We start from the raw sequence: 20,628 nt of genomic DNA on the forward strand, positions 1-20,628 counted from the left end.
GATCTTCTTGAAACTGAAATAATTTACTTATTAGTGCTTATAATTAGCCAACACAATTAGTTGTGCTTTGGAGTTTGGCCTTTTTAATCTTTGTGGGTGCCCACGATATAGGGTATGGTGTGAGAGAGTCTTGCCTTCTTATCTTCTGGTATAACTACCAGGATGGTCACAAGGAAGTATTTCTTGTGCCCTGTCCCACTGTTTTCCTAGAATGTCGATAGCCGTTCTTTCTGGTTCCCAGCCAAAGCTGTGCTCTGTGTGTAGGAAATCTAAATGGGTCCTTCTCTTTAGTCCAGGGGTCTGATCAAGTCAGGGGTTTTAGTAGTTTCATAGGGCTGCCATAATAAAATACCACTTCTGGCTTAAACACAGAAATGTATTGTCTCACAGTTCTAAAGACTGGAAAGCCAAGATCAAAGTGTGGGCAGGTTTGGTTCCTTCTGAGGTCTGTGAAGAATCTGTTCTCTGCCTCTTTCTAGCTTCTAGTGGTTTGCCGACAGTCATCGGTGTTCCTTGGCATGTAGAAGCGTCACCCTGATCTCTGCCCTCATCTTCACATGGCATTCTCCTGTGTACGTGTCTGTCTCCAAATTTGCCCTGTTTATAAGGACACCAGTCATATTGGATTAAAGCCTACCCTAATGACCTCGTTTTAACTTGATTACCTCTGTAAAGAACCTATCTCCAAATAATGTCACATTCTGAGGTGCTGGGGGTTAGGACTCCAACATGTGAATTTGGAGTGGGGACACAATTCAATCCATAACAAAGATTGAGCTAGGTGGGGCTGGGTTGCAGTTTTAGGGAAGACTTAGTTCACTTCTGGCTCATGTATGTTTCTTGGAGGGGTCTCTGTCTCCTCAACCCTGAAAGTTTTGCCTTTCTGAGGTTTTGAGATTAGTATACTTTAGCCTCCCACCTTGTTCAGTGGGGGGAACCAGTTGTTATTTTTTCAGGTCTTCTGTCTAGCAGGAATTTGTCTCCTAAGCACCAGGAGCTGTGGAAGATTTTTTTTTTAATTTTATTGAAGTATAGTTGCTTTACAGTGTTGTGTTAATGTCTACTATACAGCAAAGTGATTCATTTATACACACACACACACACACACACACACACACACACATTCTTTTTCATATTCTTTTCCATTATGGTTTATCACAGGATATTGAGTATAGTTCCCTGTGCTATACAGTAGGACCTTGTTGTTTATCCATCCTATATATAATAGTTTGCATCTACTAATCCCATACTCCCTATCCATCCCTCCTCTACACCCCCCATTGGCAACCACAAGTCTGTTCTCTATATCTGTGAGATTGTTTCTGTTCTGTAGATAAGTTCATTTGTGTCATAATTTGGATTCCACATATAAGTGATATCATATGGTATTTGTCTTTCTCTTTCTGACTTACTCTGCTTAGTAATGATAATCTCTAGGTCCATCCATGTTGCTGCAAATGGCATTATTTCTTATGGCTGAGTAGTATTCCATTGTATATATGTACCATATCTTCTTCATCCATTCATCTGTCTATGGACATTTAGGTTGCTTCCATGTCTTGGCTATTGTAAATAGTGCTGCAGTGAACACTGGGGTGCATGTATCTTTTCAAATTATAGTTTTCTCCGGATATATGACCAGTTGTGGGATTGCAGGATCATATGGCAACTCTGTTTTTAGTTTTTTGAGGAACCTCCGTACTGTTTTCCATAGTGGCTGCAGCAATTTACATTCCCACCAACAGTGTAGGAGGGTTCCTTTTTGTCCACACCCTCTCCAGCCTTTGTTAGTTGTAGACTTTTTAATGATGGCCATTCTGACCAGTGTTAGGTGATACCTCATTGTAGTTTTGATTTGCATTTCTCTAATAATTAGCTATGTTGATCATCTTTTCATGTGCCTGTTGGCCATCTGTATGTATTATTTGGAGAAATATTTATTCAGGTCTTCTGCTCATTTTTTGATTGGGTTTTTTTTTGCTGTTTTTGTTGTTGTTATTGAGTTGTATGAGCTGTTTGTACAGTTTGGAAGTCCTTGTCGGTCACATCATTTGCAAATATTTTCTCCCAGTCCATAGACTGTCTTTTCATTTTGTTTAGGTTTCCTTTGCTGTGCAAAAGCTTGTAGGTTTGATTAGGTCCCGTTTGTTTATTTTTGTTTTTATTTCTATTGCCTTGAATGACTGACTTAAAACATTGGTATGATTTATGTCAGAGAATGTCTTGCCTATATTCCCTTCTAAGAGTTTTATGGTATCATGTCTTACATTTAAGTCTTTAAGCCATTTTGAGTTTATTTTTGTGTATGATATGACGGTGTGTTCTAATTTCATTGATTTACATGTCGCGATCTGTCCAACTTTCCCAGTACCACTTGCTGAAGAGACTGTCTCTTCTCCATTGTGTATTCTAGGCTCCTTTGTCAAAGATTAATTGACCATAGGTGTGTAGGTTTATTTCTGGGCTCACTGTTCTGTTCCGTTGGTCCATATGTCTGTTTTTGTGCCAAAACCACACTGTTTTGATTACTGTAGCTTTGTAGAATTGTCTGAAGTCTGGGAGAGTTATGCCTCCTGCTGTATTCTTTTTCCTCAGTATTGTGTTGGCAATTCTGGGTCTTTTATGGTTCCATATAAATTTTAGGATTATTTGTTCTCCTTCTGTGAAAAATGTCATGGGTAATTTGATAGGAATTGCATAAATCTATAGATTGCTTTGGTAGTACGGCCACTTTAACAATATTAATTCTTTCAATCCAAGAGCATAAAATATCTTTCCATTTCTTTGAATCATCTTCAGTTTCCTTTATTAATGTTTTATAGTTCTCAGCATATAAGTCTTTCACCTCCTTGGTCAGGTTTATTCCTAGGTGTTTTTTTTAAATGCAGTTTTGAAAGGGATTGTTTTTTTTTACTTTCCCTTTCTGATATTTCATTGTTAGTGTAAAGAAATGCACCCAATTTCTGTTATGTTAATCTTCTATCCTGCTACCTTGCTGAATTTGTTCATCAGTTCTAGTAGTTTTTGTGTGGAGTCTTTAGGGTTTTATATATATAGTATCATGGCATCTACATATAATGACAGTTTTCCCTCTTGAGATGTGGAGGATTTCATTCTCACTTTTAGCCACAGGTTCCCATCCACTGACAGCACAGCAAACGTCCCATGAGGGGAATGGCCTCGTATTTGGGGCTCCTCTGATTTTTATTTTGTCATGCTAGCCTTCACATAACCAGCATCACTGTGCTCTTTCCTTAAGGAAAAGGCCCTTTTGGGCCACACCCTGTTCTCAGCCTGCACCATCAGCAAATGTCCTTACTGAGGAAGACATCTGGTGATTGTCAGCTCACCCAGGGAGGGCTCTTCCCTTTCTGGGATTATAGTTCACCTCACCCTAATTGCTTCCATTGCTCTCTAATAGACTCAAAAATAGGATTTCTGCAATTTAGCTGTTTTTCCCTCTACTTGTTGGAGCAGAAGTGTTGGACTACTATGTGTTACTACTGAGAAAGTGCTTTTCCTCTTCTTTACTACAGTGCAATACCTCAAGCCAGGGGGCCATAAAGATTCTGGTTCTCCTTTCTTAATAATCTTCTAATTCCCCAAGGTCCCTCTTTTTATTAGGTCAAGGCAGTGATTTTCAATTTTCTGATTACAACCCAGAAGTGGTTTATAAATCAATTTAGCTACTTATGGCCAACATTTTTTAATAGCTTAGGAAATACTGTATGAAAGTGCATTGCTTATAGTAAAGAAACTTTGTTTTTACTGGGTCTGTCTGCAGTTCATTGCAAATCTTTATAAACCTTTAAATTATAAAATTGACTTTTTGAAGGCATGTGAATCCAAATAGAAAAAAAGAAAAACTCAACACTTCTGTGACAGGAATTGATAGCAGGGCAAAATTTTCTTTGTAAGTCACGACAGGGAATGTTGATTTGTGTGGACAGGGCCACCTCCAGGTCCCACCCCAGGACTGAATCTTCCTGACATTCAGGAAAAGTCGGCCCCCCCACCCCCGATCTGCAGGAGGTTGTCACTTCTTCCTTCCTTTCATTCATTCAACAAATATTTGCATACGGACTATTTGATAGATACTATTTTAAGTACTGGGAATACAGTGAATAAAATAAAGTCTCTGCTTTTGTGGATCTTACAGTCTCTGGAGAAAGACAGATTTTTCTTTTTTTTTTTAAATATTCACGGTGTCAGGTGGTGGTAAGGACAAAGGGAATAGAATGACTTGTGGGCGGGAGTGGTGGTGCTCTTTTATGTGGAGTAGTTGAAAAAATCCTCTCTTATAAGGTGATTTTTGAGCAGAGATCTGAAGGAAGTGAAGGAGCAAGTCAGATGAATTTCTGGGGAAAGAGTGTTCCAGGCACAAGGAAAACAAGTGCAAAGGCCCTAAGACAGGAATGTACTTTGGCACATTCCAGAAGCAGCAGAGAGGCCAGTTGTCTGGGTATAGTGGGCAGGGGGAGAGCAGAAGAAGATAAGGTCAAGACGTAGTGAGGGCCAAATCACATAGAGCTTGTAGGCCATAGTAAGGACTTTGGGTTTTGTTCTGAGGTGGGAAGTTGCAGGGAGAGATGAGCAGACTTTCACTGAAAAGGATCAGATTGTCTGCTATGTCAAAAAGAACTCTGTGGGAACAAGAGTAGAACTGGTGTATTGGTGAAAGGAAAAGAATAGCCAAGGATTATATTAAGATTTTGACTGAGACTCTGGAGCAGTGAAGTTGGCCTTCCTGAGATGGGAAGGCCTGTAGAGCAGGTGCAGAAGGCGCTCAGCAGTGCAGTCTGGGACATGTTAACATTTGATCCAGGTAAAGATAGTGGATAGATATTTGCATTAAAAAACCTGCAGCTTGGACAAAAGTTTGCGATGGAGATCTAAAGTTAGGGGTTGGCAGTATATAGGTGGTTTTTAAAACCACAAAACTTTATGAGAGCACCTTGCGGGGGGAGTGAATGTATTGTAGATGGACAAGAGGACTGAGGACCAAGCCATAAAAAACTCCACAATTTAGAAATTGTGAAGGTGAGAAGGAATCAGCCAAAAAGACTGAGAAGGAGAGAGCATTGAAATAGGAAGAGAGGGAATTCCCTGGCAGCCCAGTGGTTAGGACTCTGTGCTTCCACTGCAGGGGGCACAAGTTCTATCCCTGGTCAGGGAACTAAAGTCCCACAAACCACATGGCATGGCCAAAAAAAAAAAAAAAAACAGTTACTATTTCTGAAATAGGAAAAGAACCAAGAAAGTGATGCCCCAGTAAGTGAAGGACTTGCTTCAAGAAAGAGGGAAGTGATCCATCGTGTGGAACACTGCAGAGAAAGGAGGGAGACAAGTCCTGAGAACCAGCCGTTGGATTGGTGAGGGAGACGCTGTCAGGAGGCTCCATCTCACTGTGTCAAGTGGGTTCCGGTGGAGATCGGTAGGGACGGAATCTCTGATGGCTTCACAGGAGATCAGGAGAAGAGGAAGTGGAGATCATGAGTGTGGATAAGAAATTTTGCTGTAAAGCTGAACAGAGAAATGAGTGGTAGCTGGAGGGGTAAATGGGGTTAAAGAAGGTTTTTTCTGTTTATTTTTACTAAGATGAAACTGTGCTGATGCCAAGGACACAAAAGAGAAAATGTGAAGATAGAAAAGAGCCACCGCTTGCAGGAGTCCAGGAGTCACGTTTAGTAGGTGGGGGAACGGGCTGTGGTGCACAGTGGAGGTAGAGGCTGGAGGGTGGGCAGTTCATCCACGCAGCTGGAAGGAAGTGGGGGCCGGGGCCAAGTCAGGCAAATTGTGGGTTGAGAGCTGGAGGCTGGTAGTTTGAGGTGGGAGTGTGAGGGACTTCTCTGGTGAGCTTTGTTTCTTCAGCTGAACACAAGATCGTTGGCTGAGAGTAAAGAGCGGGTGTTGGTGATGGGGGAAAGAGGAGGAGATGTAACGTGGAAAAGTAGGATGCGGTAGAGCAGCTAGATCACAGCGGGGAGCTGCGCGGTGGTGAGTTAGAAACTGATCAGCCTGGTTGCAGTGTCTTCCAGTGCCAGAGCGAGCACAGACTCCTTGTTTGTCCTTGGTAGTTCCTAAGGCTACTTCATGGTTGACCTGAGCTCCCTGCCTCTGAACTTTGTTGTGGTTTAAGGAAGTCACCTCAAACAAGCGAGGGTATGCGGAGTTCCTTGTCTCATTAGTGAGTATCCATTCCCTTTGCTGGGGCCTCATTCCAGTCAAGAAAGGCCCAGCGTGGGTGATGCCATGGGAAGATTGATAGCAGTTGCTTGCCTTCAGAATAAAGAATGAGGAGCTTTTTTTTTTTTTTTTCAGAACTGACCCAATTTTGGACAACACCTAGGCATTGTTAGCTAGGTCAGAATATAGGCATATTACAAAGAGCCACTTGTCTAACACACAGTAGATGATTGCCTAGGCAAGCTTGCCTTTTACCTGCCTCTTGCCAGCCGGCTTTCTATATAAGAAACAGATTTTACCCTCTGTGGCCTGCTTGTTATTACCTTAGTAACTAAGCAGCTGGTCTTAAGCATTTATGTCCTTAATACTAGGCCACACTGTCAGGTCGAAGCTCTGATTTTGGGACTGGGGTTGTTCTCGAGCACCAGCCAAAGTGCAGCTAGGGAGCTTGTGCTTGTGATAGCTCCACCTCTGTGAGCCTTCCTTTGCTAGGACTGGAATTTAGCCTATCAGGTACCTCTTGTCATGTTACAAGGGCCCAGGGAAACCTGAAGTCATAGGATTTTAGAGCAGAAAGGGAAATCGGAATGTGTACATTTAGCACGTCTGGCTCCACAAAGTCTGGCTCTCATAGCTCCTGTAGGGACCTGGAACTGAATAAATGTGTTTCATTGTGATATCTAGTTGTTGTTAATCCAAGAGGTGAATTGTCTAAACAGCAGACACAGAAAGCAAATAATCCAGACTCTTAACAGTGTAGCCAGGCTTATGGAATGACCATTTACTTTTCCACCCTAAAATTTCCTGAGCATGAACTTTATGTCAAGCACCAGTCTGATGCTTTACAAATATTAGCTCATTTCCCAGCACTCTGAGATAGGTGCTATTTTCCCCCACTTCACGGGTAAGTAAATTAAGGCACAAATAAATGGTTTAAGCAACGTGGCTCAGGTCACAACCACAAAATGGAAGAGACAGGATTTGAACACAGGCAGTCTGGCTTGAGAGCTTGTGCTGTTAACGACTAACACTCATACCCTTTCTCGTATCTAACAAGTATTACCCTCACGGCAGAAGGGGAAAAAGTAAATCTAGATTCCGTAATAGTAGATTCTAAGAATCCTTTAACTGCTTACATTGTCTACCCTAATGAAGGTGCCAGGATTCTGGAGGAGACTATAGCAGAAACCAAGAAACTTAGGCTCTGATTTCTTGCCTGGTTTCATTCCTGGTTTCCCAGGAATGAGTGCATTCACAATCATCAACTCATAAGGTTGAAAATAATATTTTAGTGACAGCTGTTGTACACCTGAGTTAAGGAGAACCAACAGCTATTGTGGACCTACTAGGTGTCGGTTTCTGCTGGGTCTCTGTATGTGTTACCTCACTAAGGGATCTCAGCAAATGTGAGAGAGAGTGTTATCCCTGTTTTACAGATGAGAAAATGAGGTTTGTGCAGCAACATTTCCCACTTACTATGTTCTAAAGAATGCTGGTGTCTGATATCTCTCAAGGTGCTTGTTAGAAAGGCAAGGGATAGGGGAGGAGGGGTGGATTTTATGGCCAAAAATGTTTGGGAAATGCTGCTTTATAAAAAGCAGCATTATATCCTTCTGTACTATCAGTCCCCATCCCTACCAAGAGTCTATGTTAAAAGGCTTTGAGAAGTCCTTCAGTAAAGAAAACCTATTCAAATTTGTTAATCTGGTATTTCCCAAACATACTTGATCACAAAATCATTTTTTCAGTGGCAGATACTGAAAAACAGTTTATTCAGTTGTTCAAATCATGGTTTTGGGAATAACTGTCTTAGAGTACTGACCTGCCAAGGTCACATGGCAGGTGGAGCCGGGCGTGAGGCCCAGCTCTGCGTGTCTCCCAACCCTGAGCTCTCATGCCTACCCATCTGCCTCCAGACACCTTGAAAGTGCGGCTATTTTCTCCTGACTGCATCGTTCATATATTGTTATGACTTTTTTTAAGTGTCAGATTTTGAGTAACCAAGTCTGGTACCTATTTCCATTCCAATATGAACATTGAAACAAGTATTATCACCACCATTCCATAGTTCACTAGAAAGCCGGTAATTGGTTACATAGCCTTAAAGCTGTATAGAATTACCATTTTGAACATCTGATTCAACTTTTTTTTTTAATGTTCCTAATTTTTCCCTTCCGCAAAGACTCTTCAAAGTTAACTCCCACCAAAGAAACCTATTAAATGATCTCCTGCCTCCTGACATCATAAAGAACAGAATTGTTCCCAAAACTCACCCCTAGTCATCCTGGTTTTTCATTTCCTTCAAAAATCATCTCACACACTCTGTAGGTGAGGTAGCCCACATGTATTACTACAAAGGAGGGGGATATTCCCTGAAAATTGTCTTCGCTAGCAATCTAACATGTGGAAAAACCAGCCTGAAGAGCAGCTCAAAGATGCCACTTTATGCGTTGAGCCAGACAGAATCCTCTCTGCCCAGGGACCAAACATCACAGCTCCCCTTCTACAGAAGGTCCTTCCTCACCGAGTGTGCGGGGCTTCTCTCCACCCCTCCCCTGCACTTTGGAGAAGTGCCATCAGGCCCCACCAGAGGCCCACCCACTCTCTGACCACCCGTCTCAGCTGGGCCACGTCTTGCTGATCAAGGTTCATTGTCACCAAAACAGTTGTTGGGAAGTAATGGTTTCCAATCCTTGGAGAACTCTACTTTTAACATCTAGTTGTCAGTAGTATCCTCAAGGGTTGGAGGCTCAGATCTCTTATGTCAGAAAACAGTCCAGAATTGTTCATAGGAATGGTGTAAGGGTGGTATAAGCTGTTACAGGTAAAACTCATAGAACAATGCCTAGTGCAGAGTAAGTGTAATTTATTTGCTGTAATTTTTAGCAACATCAGTTATGGAAACAGAATAGCCAAAGTTGATTTATTATAAGATAGTTACTGAGTGATAGGAAGTCCAATTACATTTGGGGAGAATTTTATTTTTTATCTTTTTATTTTTTTGCGGTACGCGGGCCTCTCACAGCTGTGGCCTCTCCCATTGTGGAGCACAGGCTCTGGACGCGCAGGCTCAGCAGCCATGGCTCACGGGCCCAGCCGCTCCGCGGCATGTGGGATCTTCCCGGACCGGGTCACGAACCCGTGTCCCCTGCATCGGCAGGCGGACTGTCAACCACTGTGCCACCAGGGAAGCCCGAGAATTTTATTTTTTTAATTTTTATTATATTAAGTTTGATAAAAGATAATTATTTAACCAAAAAAACCCATTCCATGTGAGAGGGAGAAGCTGACGATAATGTTGGTTCTTCCCTAATCATTTCTGTGACATTTATCACCTTTCTTGAGAAACCTCTACATCTATATTTGAAAGAAAAAAATTGATGAAAACAAAGGACTGGGGAGTTTGTAACTTTTTCAAAAGTATAAGGAGATAATTGTTTTATATGAATATATGAGATAAAGACTCACCTTGTCAAAATTTGAACTAAATTTTTTGTCAAGTAAGATAGCCATGATCATCAAGTATTAATTGATTATCCATTAAGGTGCAGAAAGGTGTGTTTTATGTAAAATTGTATCTAACTATAAAACCTTTTGTAAAATCTATTTATGAGGTAATAGGTTTCTGCTTTAAAATAACGGATAAAAAGATGATGTGCATTACGTGGTAAAAGAATTCCTGGATACTGATGTGATATGCCACACCCAGGAAAAAAAGGCCTTGTGATTTCCAGCTTGAATAATTTGACAGCTTGTGGGATTATTAATAAAACTAGGGGTATCAGGGGAAGGGGGGAATATATGGAGGAATGAAGATGGATGTTTGTTTTAGGTAGCACTCCTCAGGGTCAGGGGTGGAGTGGCAGGGGTATGTTGAAATATTCAGGTGAAGAAGTATTAGCATTAAGGAGTTGGAAAATCCTGTTTTTGCATGAACTGAGTTTGAGGTTTTGATGGAATAGCCAGATGGAGTTGACTAGCGATAAGGTGGCAGCACAGAATTATTACCGTTTCTGAGTCCACTACGTGCTAGACTCCGAAGTAGGCGTGTGGATGCACTGTCTTACCCAACCTCAACATAGAGCTGACTAGTCTCTCTTAGGAAATTGTCCTCAGAGGGTTTGGATCATTTGGACTTAAACCCAGGCCTCTCTTTTGCCAAAGCCCCAGTTCTTATTCTGATCCTCTGGGAATAATACAGTTATTCATACTTATGCTATTGTATCTTTATAAGAAAAAAATGCGTCTGGACTTGTTAGTGCCTTATTAAAATAGTGGAATAATACGTAGACTATACATGTTTATAAAAATAAATGGGTTATTTGTGGTTTTAACTTTCCCCCCAGTTTCTCTCTCACACACAATTACTCCTTTTCTATCTACATGACATGACAGATATAGTTTGTCCCACTTCTCCCTTCCGGCTTACCTGCTGACAGTACCACCCATGACAACAGATTTAGAACTTTACAAATGTCTATTAATTTGCCATATGCTTTTAAACTGTAGTGGTTCAGAGGAAAAAAATATATCAGTGCTTAAAATATTCTTCCTAATTCAGATGACTGATTCAACTTTTTTATGTAACTGACAAGTACCTAATGGAAGAATGGTGTTTACACTACACACCATGCTTAGGCTTTCCAGTTAAGCCAAGTTCCAGGTTCTTTGCTTAGAAAATACCCACCTTGGGCTTCCCTGGTGGCGCAGTGTTTGAGAGTCCGCCTGCCGATGCAGGGGATGCGGGTTCGTGCCCCGGTCCGGGAAGATCCCACATGCCGCGGAGCGGTTGAGCCCGTAAGCCATGGCCGCTGAGCCTGCGCATCCGGAGCCTGTGCTCTGCAATGGGAGAGGCCACAACAGTGAGAGGCCCGCGTACGGCAAAAAAAAAAAAAAGAAAAAAAAAAAAGAAAATACCCACCTTGAGCCTCCTAAAAAGTCATCAAAGTAGTTATCAATAGTAATGCCCCCTTATCTTGGTGGCAAACAGTGTCCACAGGGAGCTGTTAAGTTGCTTTATATTATTAGGCAAACTAGAGCTTACTGAGTTAAATACAAATCATAGAAGAACAGTTTGGGATGAAAGAAAGAAAGAACTTAAAGGATTTCTCCATGAAACACAAAAATTACTTATATAAATAGTAAGACCTTTCTAGATCACAGAATCTTAGATAGCCAGACAGTGATTTTTTTTCCCTCCCAACTCATAGCCCTTACCTAAGGAATTAAGAGATTTAGTGGGAAGTTTAGATTGATTTTAATGTGTGTGTTAGATATGTATGTGTCTGTCTAGTTAACCTCTCTAACTCGTGATATTTTTCATTATTCATTGTCCCCCTAGATACGAAATGTGGAAACAAATCAGTGTCTAGATAACATGGCTAGAAAAGAGAATGAAAAAGTTGGAATTTTTAACTGTCACGGTATGGGAGGTAATCAGGTGAGTATTTTAGTAAAGCTTTAAAGGGGTAATTTTTGGATTTGTTTTCATCTTCTTCCTTTTTTATTTCATGACATCATTCAGGAAATATTTTCCTACCTTTAAAGAGAAAATAATAAAGACTTTAGGAGAATAGAGCCTTCAATCTAATGATTATTTTTTAAATGAAACATTTGTAAAAGGCCCTTTCTGAGAACTGTGTTTACATTGTTGTACGTGAGATTTATTCTGCCCTTTTTAGTCAAACAGATGACAACCCTTGACAGTACACTCCGTATATACAGAGAACTTAAGATCATTTTTTTTTCCTCTCTGCAAAAATAGTGGTGTCTTTTCTGAGTTATTTATTCTCCATTACACTAATAAAGTTCAAAAAGCATGTATCTTGAAATACTTGTCTTTTTCTCTGCCAGATTCTTGGGCATATAAAACGCTAATTTATTTTGCTGTTAAAGCTTATATGTGTGCATTTTTGTTTTTCAGGTTTTCTCTTACACTGCCAACAAAGAAATTAGAACAGATGACCTTTGCTTGGATGTCTCCAAACTTAATGGCCCAGTCACAATGCTCAAATGCCACCACCTAAAAGGCAACCAGCTTTGGGAGTATGATCCGGTGGTAAGTTATCCAGTTGAATATAGGAATAAAATTGGGTGTCATTGGGTGTATTGTATAAAATATTTTATATCTAGAAGAGTGAATTCTTGTGGAATCTGCATATGGATCAAATTGTTCTTATACTCCAAGAATTGACAGGTAGGAAAAGCAATATACGTAAAATAAACATGTTTTAATCTCTCCAGTAATTAAATTAGAATTGCCTCCAGTCCCTGGGTCCTTGTTGTTACTATGTAATCACTCTTCCCTCCGTATGTCCTTAAGCTTTGCCAGCCACTGTGGTAGAAATGGAACGGTTAAGTAGGCTTTTAAAATTACCGAATTAAACACTGAGGTAAAAGGTGAGATTTAATTAACGAAATTCTCTGGCTCAGTGATTTTTCAGTGACATATATAATAAAACTATTTGTCTTTGCTTTCCTCTGGAGCCACTCCCTCTCCCCACCTGCTATATGTTGTACTCAAATAGCGGTACTTAAAAGCAATCAAAGCATCTCCAGTAAACCTCTCTTCCTTTCCTCATACCTGGCTAACCTCCCAACTTATGCTTTTTTGCTCTATGGTTCTGGAACCAGCACCAGCATCTTCAATATATCTTTCTCTGGTTCTTTTTCTTCCGCTTACAAGCACTGGTTTTCTTCTTCATGTTGGGACAGACTTTTGCCTATTTTATTTTGTACATACCATCCTACTTTTCTCCTGTGCCGTATGATGGCGAGTGAATGGCTGGCACTTGTGCCTCTGGTTCTTCAACCTGGCTTCTGCCTTGGTCTGACACTATATAGAAACAGCCCCTGGATGCAAAGCCAGGACATTCTCGTCTCTTTTTCTTAACTTCTCTGTAGTATTTACTATTGCTAAGCAGATGCTCTTTTAAAATCCTTGTATCCATTGGCTTTAGATGCACTACTGTTTAGTTTCTTCTCTTAGCTTTTTCTCTACTTCTTTTGTCTGCTTGGCTCACTCTGCTGCTTCATTCTACCCCCTCAATGGAGATGCCCAAACCAAGTTGTGACTTTGGCTGTCTTTTCTCCGTATACTGCATCACATACAAACCCTGGTCTACTTTTCATCTTCGACCAGCTATTCCCTGAACGTATCCTGTACTTTCCCACTTTACATTTAAGATCATACAGTTCCATCTGCCTAACAAATCCTGCCTGTTCTTGAGAGCCCAGAATTGACATCACTTCCGTGGATCGCAGCCAGAAATTAGCTCTCTCTGTCTTAATTACAATTGTCTCTGACCCCTGTAATTCTGTGCTTCTTTGTAGTTATTTATCTACCAGTCTTTTTCTCCACTATTAGTTAGATCCTGGAGGGCAAAGACCATGTTTTATAAATCCTGGGTCTCCCTTCACAGTATCAAACTATAGTTAAAAAAAAAGTGTGTGTGTGTGTGTGTGAGAGAGAGAGAGAGAGAGAGAGAGAGAGAGAGCGAGCGAGCAGTAGCTCAGTTAATATGACTGTTGGAAGTGGCCTGAATATTCTGTTGCAGGGTTTTCCATGGTGCATGCCGTTGCCATTTTGGATGTAGCTGCCCCAGGTCCTGCAGGATATATGGCATCTCTGAGTCCAGACAGTAAATGCCAGTGGCACCCCACAGTCATTGTGAAGCCAAAATATTTTGAAAATTAAAAAGCCTCCCAATTGTATATGTTCATTGAAGAATGATGGTATGTTTAATTAGGTAATATAAACCTATTTATAGTAGCATGAACAAATAGTGGTTTAGTTTTTTCTTAAGTCTGGATGTAAGTGGCTTCTGGCATGGATTCAGTGATACAGTGATGTCAGGGATAACATTGCAGCAATATTCTTGGCTTTTTCTTGTAGCCTCTAGAAGGCTGCTACAGTGCTCACCATCACACCCAACTCAAGACAGGAAGAAGGGAAGAGGAATGTTGCACTACTGCGTGAATTGCTCTTTATCAGGAAAGCCAAAGCTTTTCCTGGATCCCCTGCAGCAGGCTCTGCTGTGCCCCATGGGCCAGAACTTCATCTCATAGTGATCCCCCAGCCATAAGGGGAGGCTGGGAAAGCAGGCATTTGCATTTCCAGTCTTTATGGTGTGATGTGGCCAGGAGACAGGGAGTGGGAATGGCCATTGGCAGACTGTGTATAAGATACACAGTCTACCACAGCAGTTATTCAGAAGTAGATGTTTGCTTAGAAATTAAGGAGCTAGAAGTGATTTAGGATATTTTGAAAGAACCAGTTATGAGTGTAAAGTTTTAAAACCCCTGGAGCACTCTGCAAGGTGTCTTCACTGAGATTAAATTCTAGTATTGCCGGCTGGGTTCTCCCAGAAGCAGACTCCACTCCAAGGTTCGTATTCAGGATGTTTATTAGGGAGCATCCTTTAGATCAACACCTGTGAAAAGGGAGACAGAAGAATTGGCAGAGGGAGGAGTCAAGCTGCGATGTGGGTCCCACAGTCTGAGCTGACTGCACAGGGAGCTCCGGACGGCCCATCAGAGTTGTCCTGCCTCCATCAGTTGAAAACTGCAGTCTGGAAGAATAACACTTATGTCAGTAATGTATAATCTAAAGTCATGAAATCTTAGATTTCAAAGGAACCCTAGAAATAAAATTCAGGACATTGTTTTTAATACATGTGGACATTGAAGCCCAGAATGGAAGTTAATTGCCCAAGGTCACAGAGCAGGTAAATGGTGTTACCAGATCTCAGACAGACCTGGGATTCTTAATCCAGGATTCTTTGCACAATACCATACTGTCTTCTATTAAATTTGTATATTATATCTTTGTCTTGTTTATAGTATACATTGCAGAGAGTTTACGACACCAGGCTCTTTTGCTTTGACTACTTGTAGCTGTCCTTTCTGGAATGAAAATGTAGATTTTAACACAGTTATATCTAGAGATTAGGGGTAGAGGGCGGCAAATTATTTTTTTTCTAGGTTGCAGGTGGACTTTATGCAATGATAACTATAGCTTTCATCCTCCTTTCAGAGGTTACAATTAGCCTGTTGCCTTAGTTACACTCTTTCTGTGTGGAAACTAGTCCATGCTGATGGATCCTCCGCTGAGTACGGTGACCACAGTCCCCACAGAGTCACGAGCCACAGAACTGTGCCCCTGCTGTCAGCAGCCAGAGAGCTGTGTCTGGAACAGGGCTCTTCACCAGAGTCCTGGTCTCCTGAAGGGATGTTAGCTTCCTGAAATTATAGGGATTCTGTCTTAATTTTGAGCAGTTAAATACCCAGCATGTATCAATAACCTCTGTCTTTGTTACAAGTTTATTTTAATGATTCTCAATAAGTGAAATAATGACATTTTTAAAAATTAGGGTGATAAAGACCAATTTCCCAACTAAGTTTTTTGTTGTGCTTCTTTGTTTTTATTAATACTGACAGTGGGCCTGATGAAGTTGGCCACTCAGAGAAGCTTTGAAGGGCCTTCTGGAATGTTTGGGGGGTTCTTTTTAAAGTGCTTTGTTTTTGTCTTACAAATGACCAAAGGCCTTAGCAGCAAGCTGTGTGCTTCGCTCTCGGGGCTGCCAGACTGTGTCCGTGGCTGCTCAGGATGTTGTATGAGTGCCTCTGAGCTGGGTGGCACTTTCTGTTCATTATCTTAACATTTCCGCACAGCTCTAGAAGCATTCTTGTCCCCATTTTATAGATGAGGGACCTGGGGCTGAGAGAGGTTTTTGCTCAGGGGCATATTGTTGACATGTGACAAATCTGGGGTTCACTACAGAAATGTCTGACTGCAAAATGCATCCCCTCAAAACAAACTACACAGCATCTGCATAAAAGTAAAAACAGCCCCAGCCATGCTGACTTTTCCCGGTCTTTTTATATATGTATGTATGCATGTATGCATGTATGGGTGCGTTGGGTCTTTGCACAGGCTTTCTCTAGTTGCGGAGAGCGGGGGCTACTCTTCGTTGCGGTGCGCTACTCTTTGTTGCGGTGCGCAGGCTTCTCATTGCCGTGGCTTCTCTTGTTGCAGAGCATGGGTTCTACAGCGCAGGCCTAGTAGTTGTGGCGCATGGGCTTAGCTGCTCTGTGGCATGTGGGATCTTACCGGACCAGGACTCGAACCCGTGTCTCCTGCATTGGCAGGCAGATTCTTAACCACTGCGCCACCAGGGAAGCCCTTCCCGGTCTTCTTGTTATGCATTTATTGGAGCTAAAGTAAAGTATCTAACACTGACCCTTCGATATTACTGAAGTCAGTGTTGAGAGTAAACTGTGACATCTGCGAATGTGCACTGCCTTTTGCCAGCTTCCACATGGAGCATAACACAGAAGTGACTGAAAGCTAAAGTAGCTGTACTGTATACAGTCATTAGGTTTTGCTTTGTTTGAAGTTCAAATAGGTACAAAAGAGGCCTTATGAAAATGAAATGTTCCGGGCTTCCCTGGTGGCGCAGTGGTTGAGAGTCCGCCTGCCGATGCAGGGGACACGGGTTCGTGCCCTGGTCTGGGAGGATCCCACATGCTGTGGAGCGGCTGGGCCCGTGAGCCATGGCCACTGAGCCTGTGCGTCCGGAGCCTGTGCTCCGCAATGGGAGAGGCCACAACAGTGAGAGGCCCGCATACCGTAAAAAAAAAAAAAAAAAAAAAAAAATGAAATGTTCCTTATGAAAATTAAATGAGATAAAAGAATTACATTACAATAGAGCCGTGAGTAAAAATGTGTGAATAAACATATTTCCTTATAGTTACATACATACTTATTAGGATAACGCTTAATGCAGATGCCTACATAGCTGCTTTGGAGTTCTCCACCTGACCGGGGCTTGGTATCGGATTCATTAGTATGGTCAGTATGTGTCTGTTAACTCTCATCTGTCATGTTCTTTTGAAATTATCCTAAAAATCAGCATGACAGCATCAAGTCCGGAATGCAGACAAGTAGAGAGGAAGGTATATAGCCACATCTGTCAGCCACTTATTAAGGACTGTTGTATAAATCTTACGATTTCGAGTCTTCAAAAAGACCTGAGTTTCTAAAGACTTGAAACTTGGAATCACAGAATTAATTTGAAGAGCCTTATCATGGGAAAACGAAGCAGTTTTGAGATAGCTTTTTGAAAATAGGTTGAGGATCCTAAATTAGAAATCACTAATCTGATCACTTTTTTAGGAAACTGAAGCACAAAAAAGTAAAATTTCTCACAGTATTACAGAGCTTATGGCAGAATTGGGACTTAGAATTGAGGTCATCTGACTGCAAATCCAGCAGAATGCCCTGTACCCCCAGTGCCTTTCTCCCCCGACATAGCTCTTAATGCTGTCTTTACACAGGTACATTTCTCCATTGTCTTAAGTAATCCCTTTTCTACAGAGGAATTTCATAATCACAAAAAATGGTTGAGGTGTTTTGGTTTTGTTTTCCACTTTCATATTAAGACTTCTTTCCTGTCATTTTCAGAAATTAACCCTGCAGCATGTGAACAGTAATCAGTGCCTGGATAAAGCCACAGAAGAGGACAGCCAGGTGCCCAGCATTAGAGACTGCAATGGAAGCCGGTCCCAGCAGTGGCTTCTTCGAAATGTAACCCTTCCAGAAATATTCTGAGACCAAATTTACAAACAAAGAAAAAAATAAGGATTGACTGGGCTACCTCAGCATACATTTCTGCCACATTCTTAAGTAGCAAAAAAGGAAAAGTGCTTTCCTCCTGCAGGATCTAAGGTTTATCAGCCATTAAAACTTAAACTGCTCTCTCTTTCACTAGCTGTGAACCGGCCTTCCTGTCCAAGGACGTGAAACTACGTTAGTAGCGAGATTGTGCACACTGATGTTTACAAGATTAAGAGTCTTTCATCAAGAATCATTGTAAAGAATATTCAGACTGAAACAATCTACGAAATGTGCTTTCCAGAGAGCTGCACCTTTTATGGTTTGCTTGCACATCAGTCATTTCTGCTGAATGTGCTGTTATAATGAAGAGATGTCCAAGATTTTTTTTCTGATTAGAACTGGTAGCCAGTATATTAAATATTGATATAAAAATAAATGAAAAAGAACTGGAACCAGATTCAGAATCATGAAAACATTTTTACAATTAAAAAGACTATATTAAACAGGGTTTAAAGGAAATTAAAACAGAACTATGAGAAGTACAATTTGTTATAGTATAGTATCAAATTTCTATATAGATTTTATACCTCAGTGGGGGAAAATAACTGATTCCAATGACATTTCATTCTGTTTTCATCTGTGATAGTCATGGATGCTTTTTTTTTCCTTGGGGTGCTGAAATTGAGCTGAAAAAGTGGCTCCTTGAACGTAGTTTTAATTGCTTTCTACAGTTGTTTTTTTTATTTGGTTTGTGGGCTGTTGGAATTGTAATTTTTAATTGCCTTCAAAAAATGGAGATTTAAAATAATGTCTGGTTTCACTGAACAAGTTTGATATCTCAGTTGCTCTTGGGTCAACTGGCTTATAGACTTTCTCTCACACACAAATTTCTTATTAGATTTTCAACTTCCTAACTTGATTCAACTGACTATGTTTAATAAATACCCAAGATTCATACTACTGTACTACAGATTTGTTTTCACAGCAATAAATCTTCTGTTCTTTGTTTATGATTCCACTCAATAGACGGCCTGCAGAAGTGATTTATTATTTGGGTATTTGGAGATGATACCTTTGATGGTTTTTTGGAAAAAACTTTTTTCACTCCATACTCAGATGTGCTTCATTGTCAAGTGCATATTTAGATTAGGTTCTTGAATTGTAATGTTGATCTGCTGCTTTTTTTTTAAATAAAATTTGACTGAAAATGTTTAATTGGCATTTTTTAATGAGTTAGCTGAAGAAGTGCAACTATTATTCCATATTATTAGTCCTGCATTTCTTCCCTAAATTGCATTTAGGTTAAATCTGTTTTATTTTTCTGATTTTTAATACAAGATAACCTGAGTATTGATTAAAGTTGAGTATCAATTAAATTGTTTTAATTATCGAAAGAAAATCTGATTGTGACATTTTTCCTGATACGTAAAGCAGTCCATTGGCAAAAGTGCATATATTTTTCTTCCTATTTGTAAGATTATATTTAATGATATTTTCTTTGTCAAAGGCTCTCACTGCAGGCAGTGCTATTTCTTGTGCCTAAAAATGTTGTTGCATCACTAATGATGCTTGCCAAGTTGAGTGTACAGAAAGTTTCTCATATCCTATTCGTTAATATCAAGCACATGTGGATGCTTTAGGGTGAGGCTGTAGTACAGAATGCACAAATTTTGTCCCCAGGAAATCTGAGACAAAGGAGGTGCTGGATGGGGTTTTTTTCCTATTCCATGAGCTGTGTTAATGCTATCTTTGGTAGGCCTTATGCTTGAATAAACCAGATGTCTAATCAATAAATTATTTTCATGCTCAGAATTTCAGGTTTTTGTACTCTAGTGTAGGTTGGTCTTATTTCTTACTGTAAGAAAACTTAACAGCAATGTAATTTAAGGTTTTGTTGTGTTTTTTTAAGAGGGGGATGTGAGTGATTTAATTCTTGGTTACTTTTAGAATCCAATAGATAATCCCATTGCCTTTATTTTTCTAATTAAAGAATTCCTAAGTACTTTGAAAATATAAAATATTCCTGAATAGTTTTGCTTTACATTGGTTTTATCTGAAGTTAAAATAGATCTCTGTTCTCTATAGCTCTTTGTAGATTAGGCAGTGTGCTAAACACTGTTAAAAATTAAATTGGGAAGAAAGGAATGAATGAAGAAGAAAGCAAAGGATGAAAAGATGGGATTATTACTTGACTAGTGAATAATTCGTAAATGTGACAGTTAAGGACAATTTGAATCTCACCAATCTGTTCACCCTACTCCAATCCCAACCCATTTTAATATGTCTTTCTGTTCTAATTGGGATCTTGAAAAATAGTACTTTGTTCACCGTTCTGCAAATAAAAGGCAGCATGTAGGTCATGTCCTCATTTCCCTATTCTACATTCAGCTGAAAAACAAAGGTTTCTCTGTAAAGATTTGGTGCTGTCTCCATTTTTTAAGAACTATACCAAGAATAAATTTAACTCCAGAATTACATATTCTGCAAAGGAGAAGGAAATCAGAAAGAAGGTAGTATTTCTGAGGTGATAACTGTAAAAAGAGGTATACAAAGAGTGAATCACTTTTTACTGTTCAGAAAATCATTTCTTGAAGTGTTTGCTTGATAAATCTATCAGAACTGATAATTTTGCAGGATATGAGGCAAAACTCAGTTGTACTGTCTATACACTAGCAACAAACAATTGGGAATTAAATTTTAAATATATAATTTATCATCAAAGAAGTCAAATACCTCAAAAGTAAGGTAACAAGAGAGGTGCAAGACTTCTACCCGGAAAACAACAAAACATTGCTGAGAGAAACTGTGGAACACTGCAATCGATA

At 40.3% G+C, this 20,628-nt stretch overlaps 1 protein-coding gene across 1 annotated transcript in view; it reads left to right on the plus strand.

The window, feature by feature from the left end:
- Positions 1-19,808, plus strand: part of GALNT1 (polypeptide N-acetylgalactosaminyltransferase 1) — a 102,128-nt gene extending 82,320 nt beyond the window's left edge. Inside the window, exons 11-13 of the mRNA XM_082668482.1 lie at positions 11,528-11,626; positions 12,110-12,244; positions 17,651-19,808. Coding sequence (XP_082524608.1) covers positions 11,528-11,626; positions 12,110-12,244; positions 17,651-17,797 — 381 coding nt within the window. The 3' untranslated portion in view covers positions 17,798-19,808. The remainder of the gene's footprint in view (positions 1-11,527; positions 11,627-12,109; positions 12,245-17,650) is intronic.
- The last annotated feature ends 820 nt before the right edge of the window (positions 19,809-20,628 follow it).

The sequence above is a fragment of the Grampus griseus genome (genome assembly GCF_964374135.1).
Source record: "Grampus griseus genome assembly, chromosome: 12".
Classification (NCBI taxonomy): domain Eukaryota; kingdom Metazoa; phylum Chordata; class Mammalia; order Artiodactyla; family Delphinidae; genus Grampus; species Grampus griseus.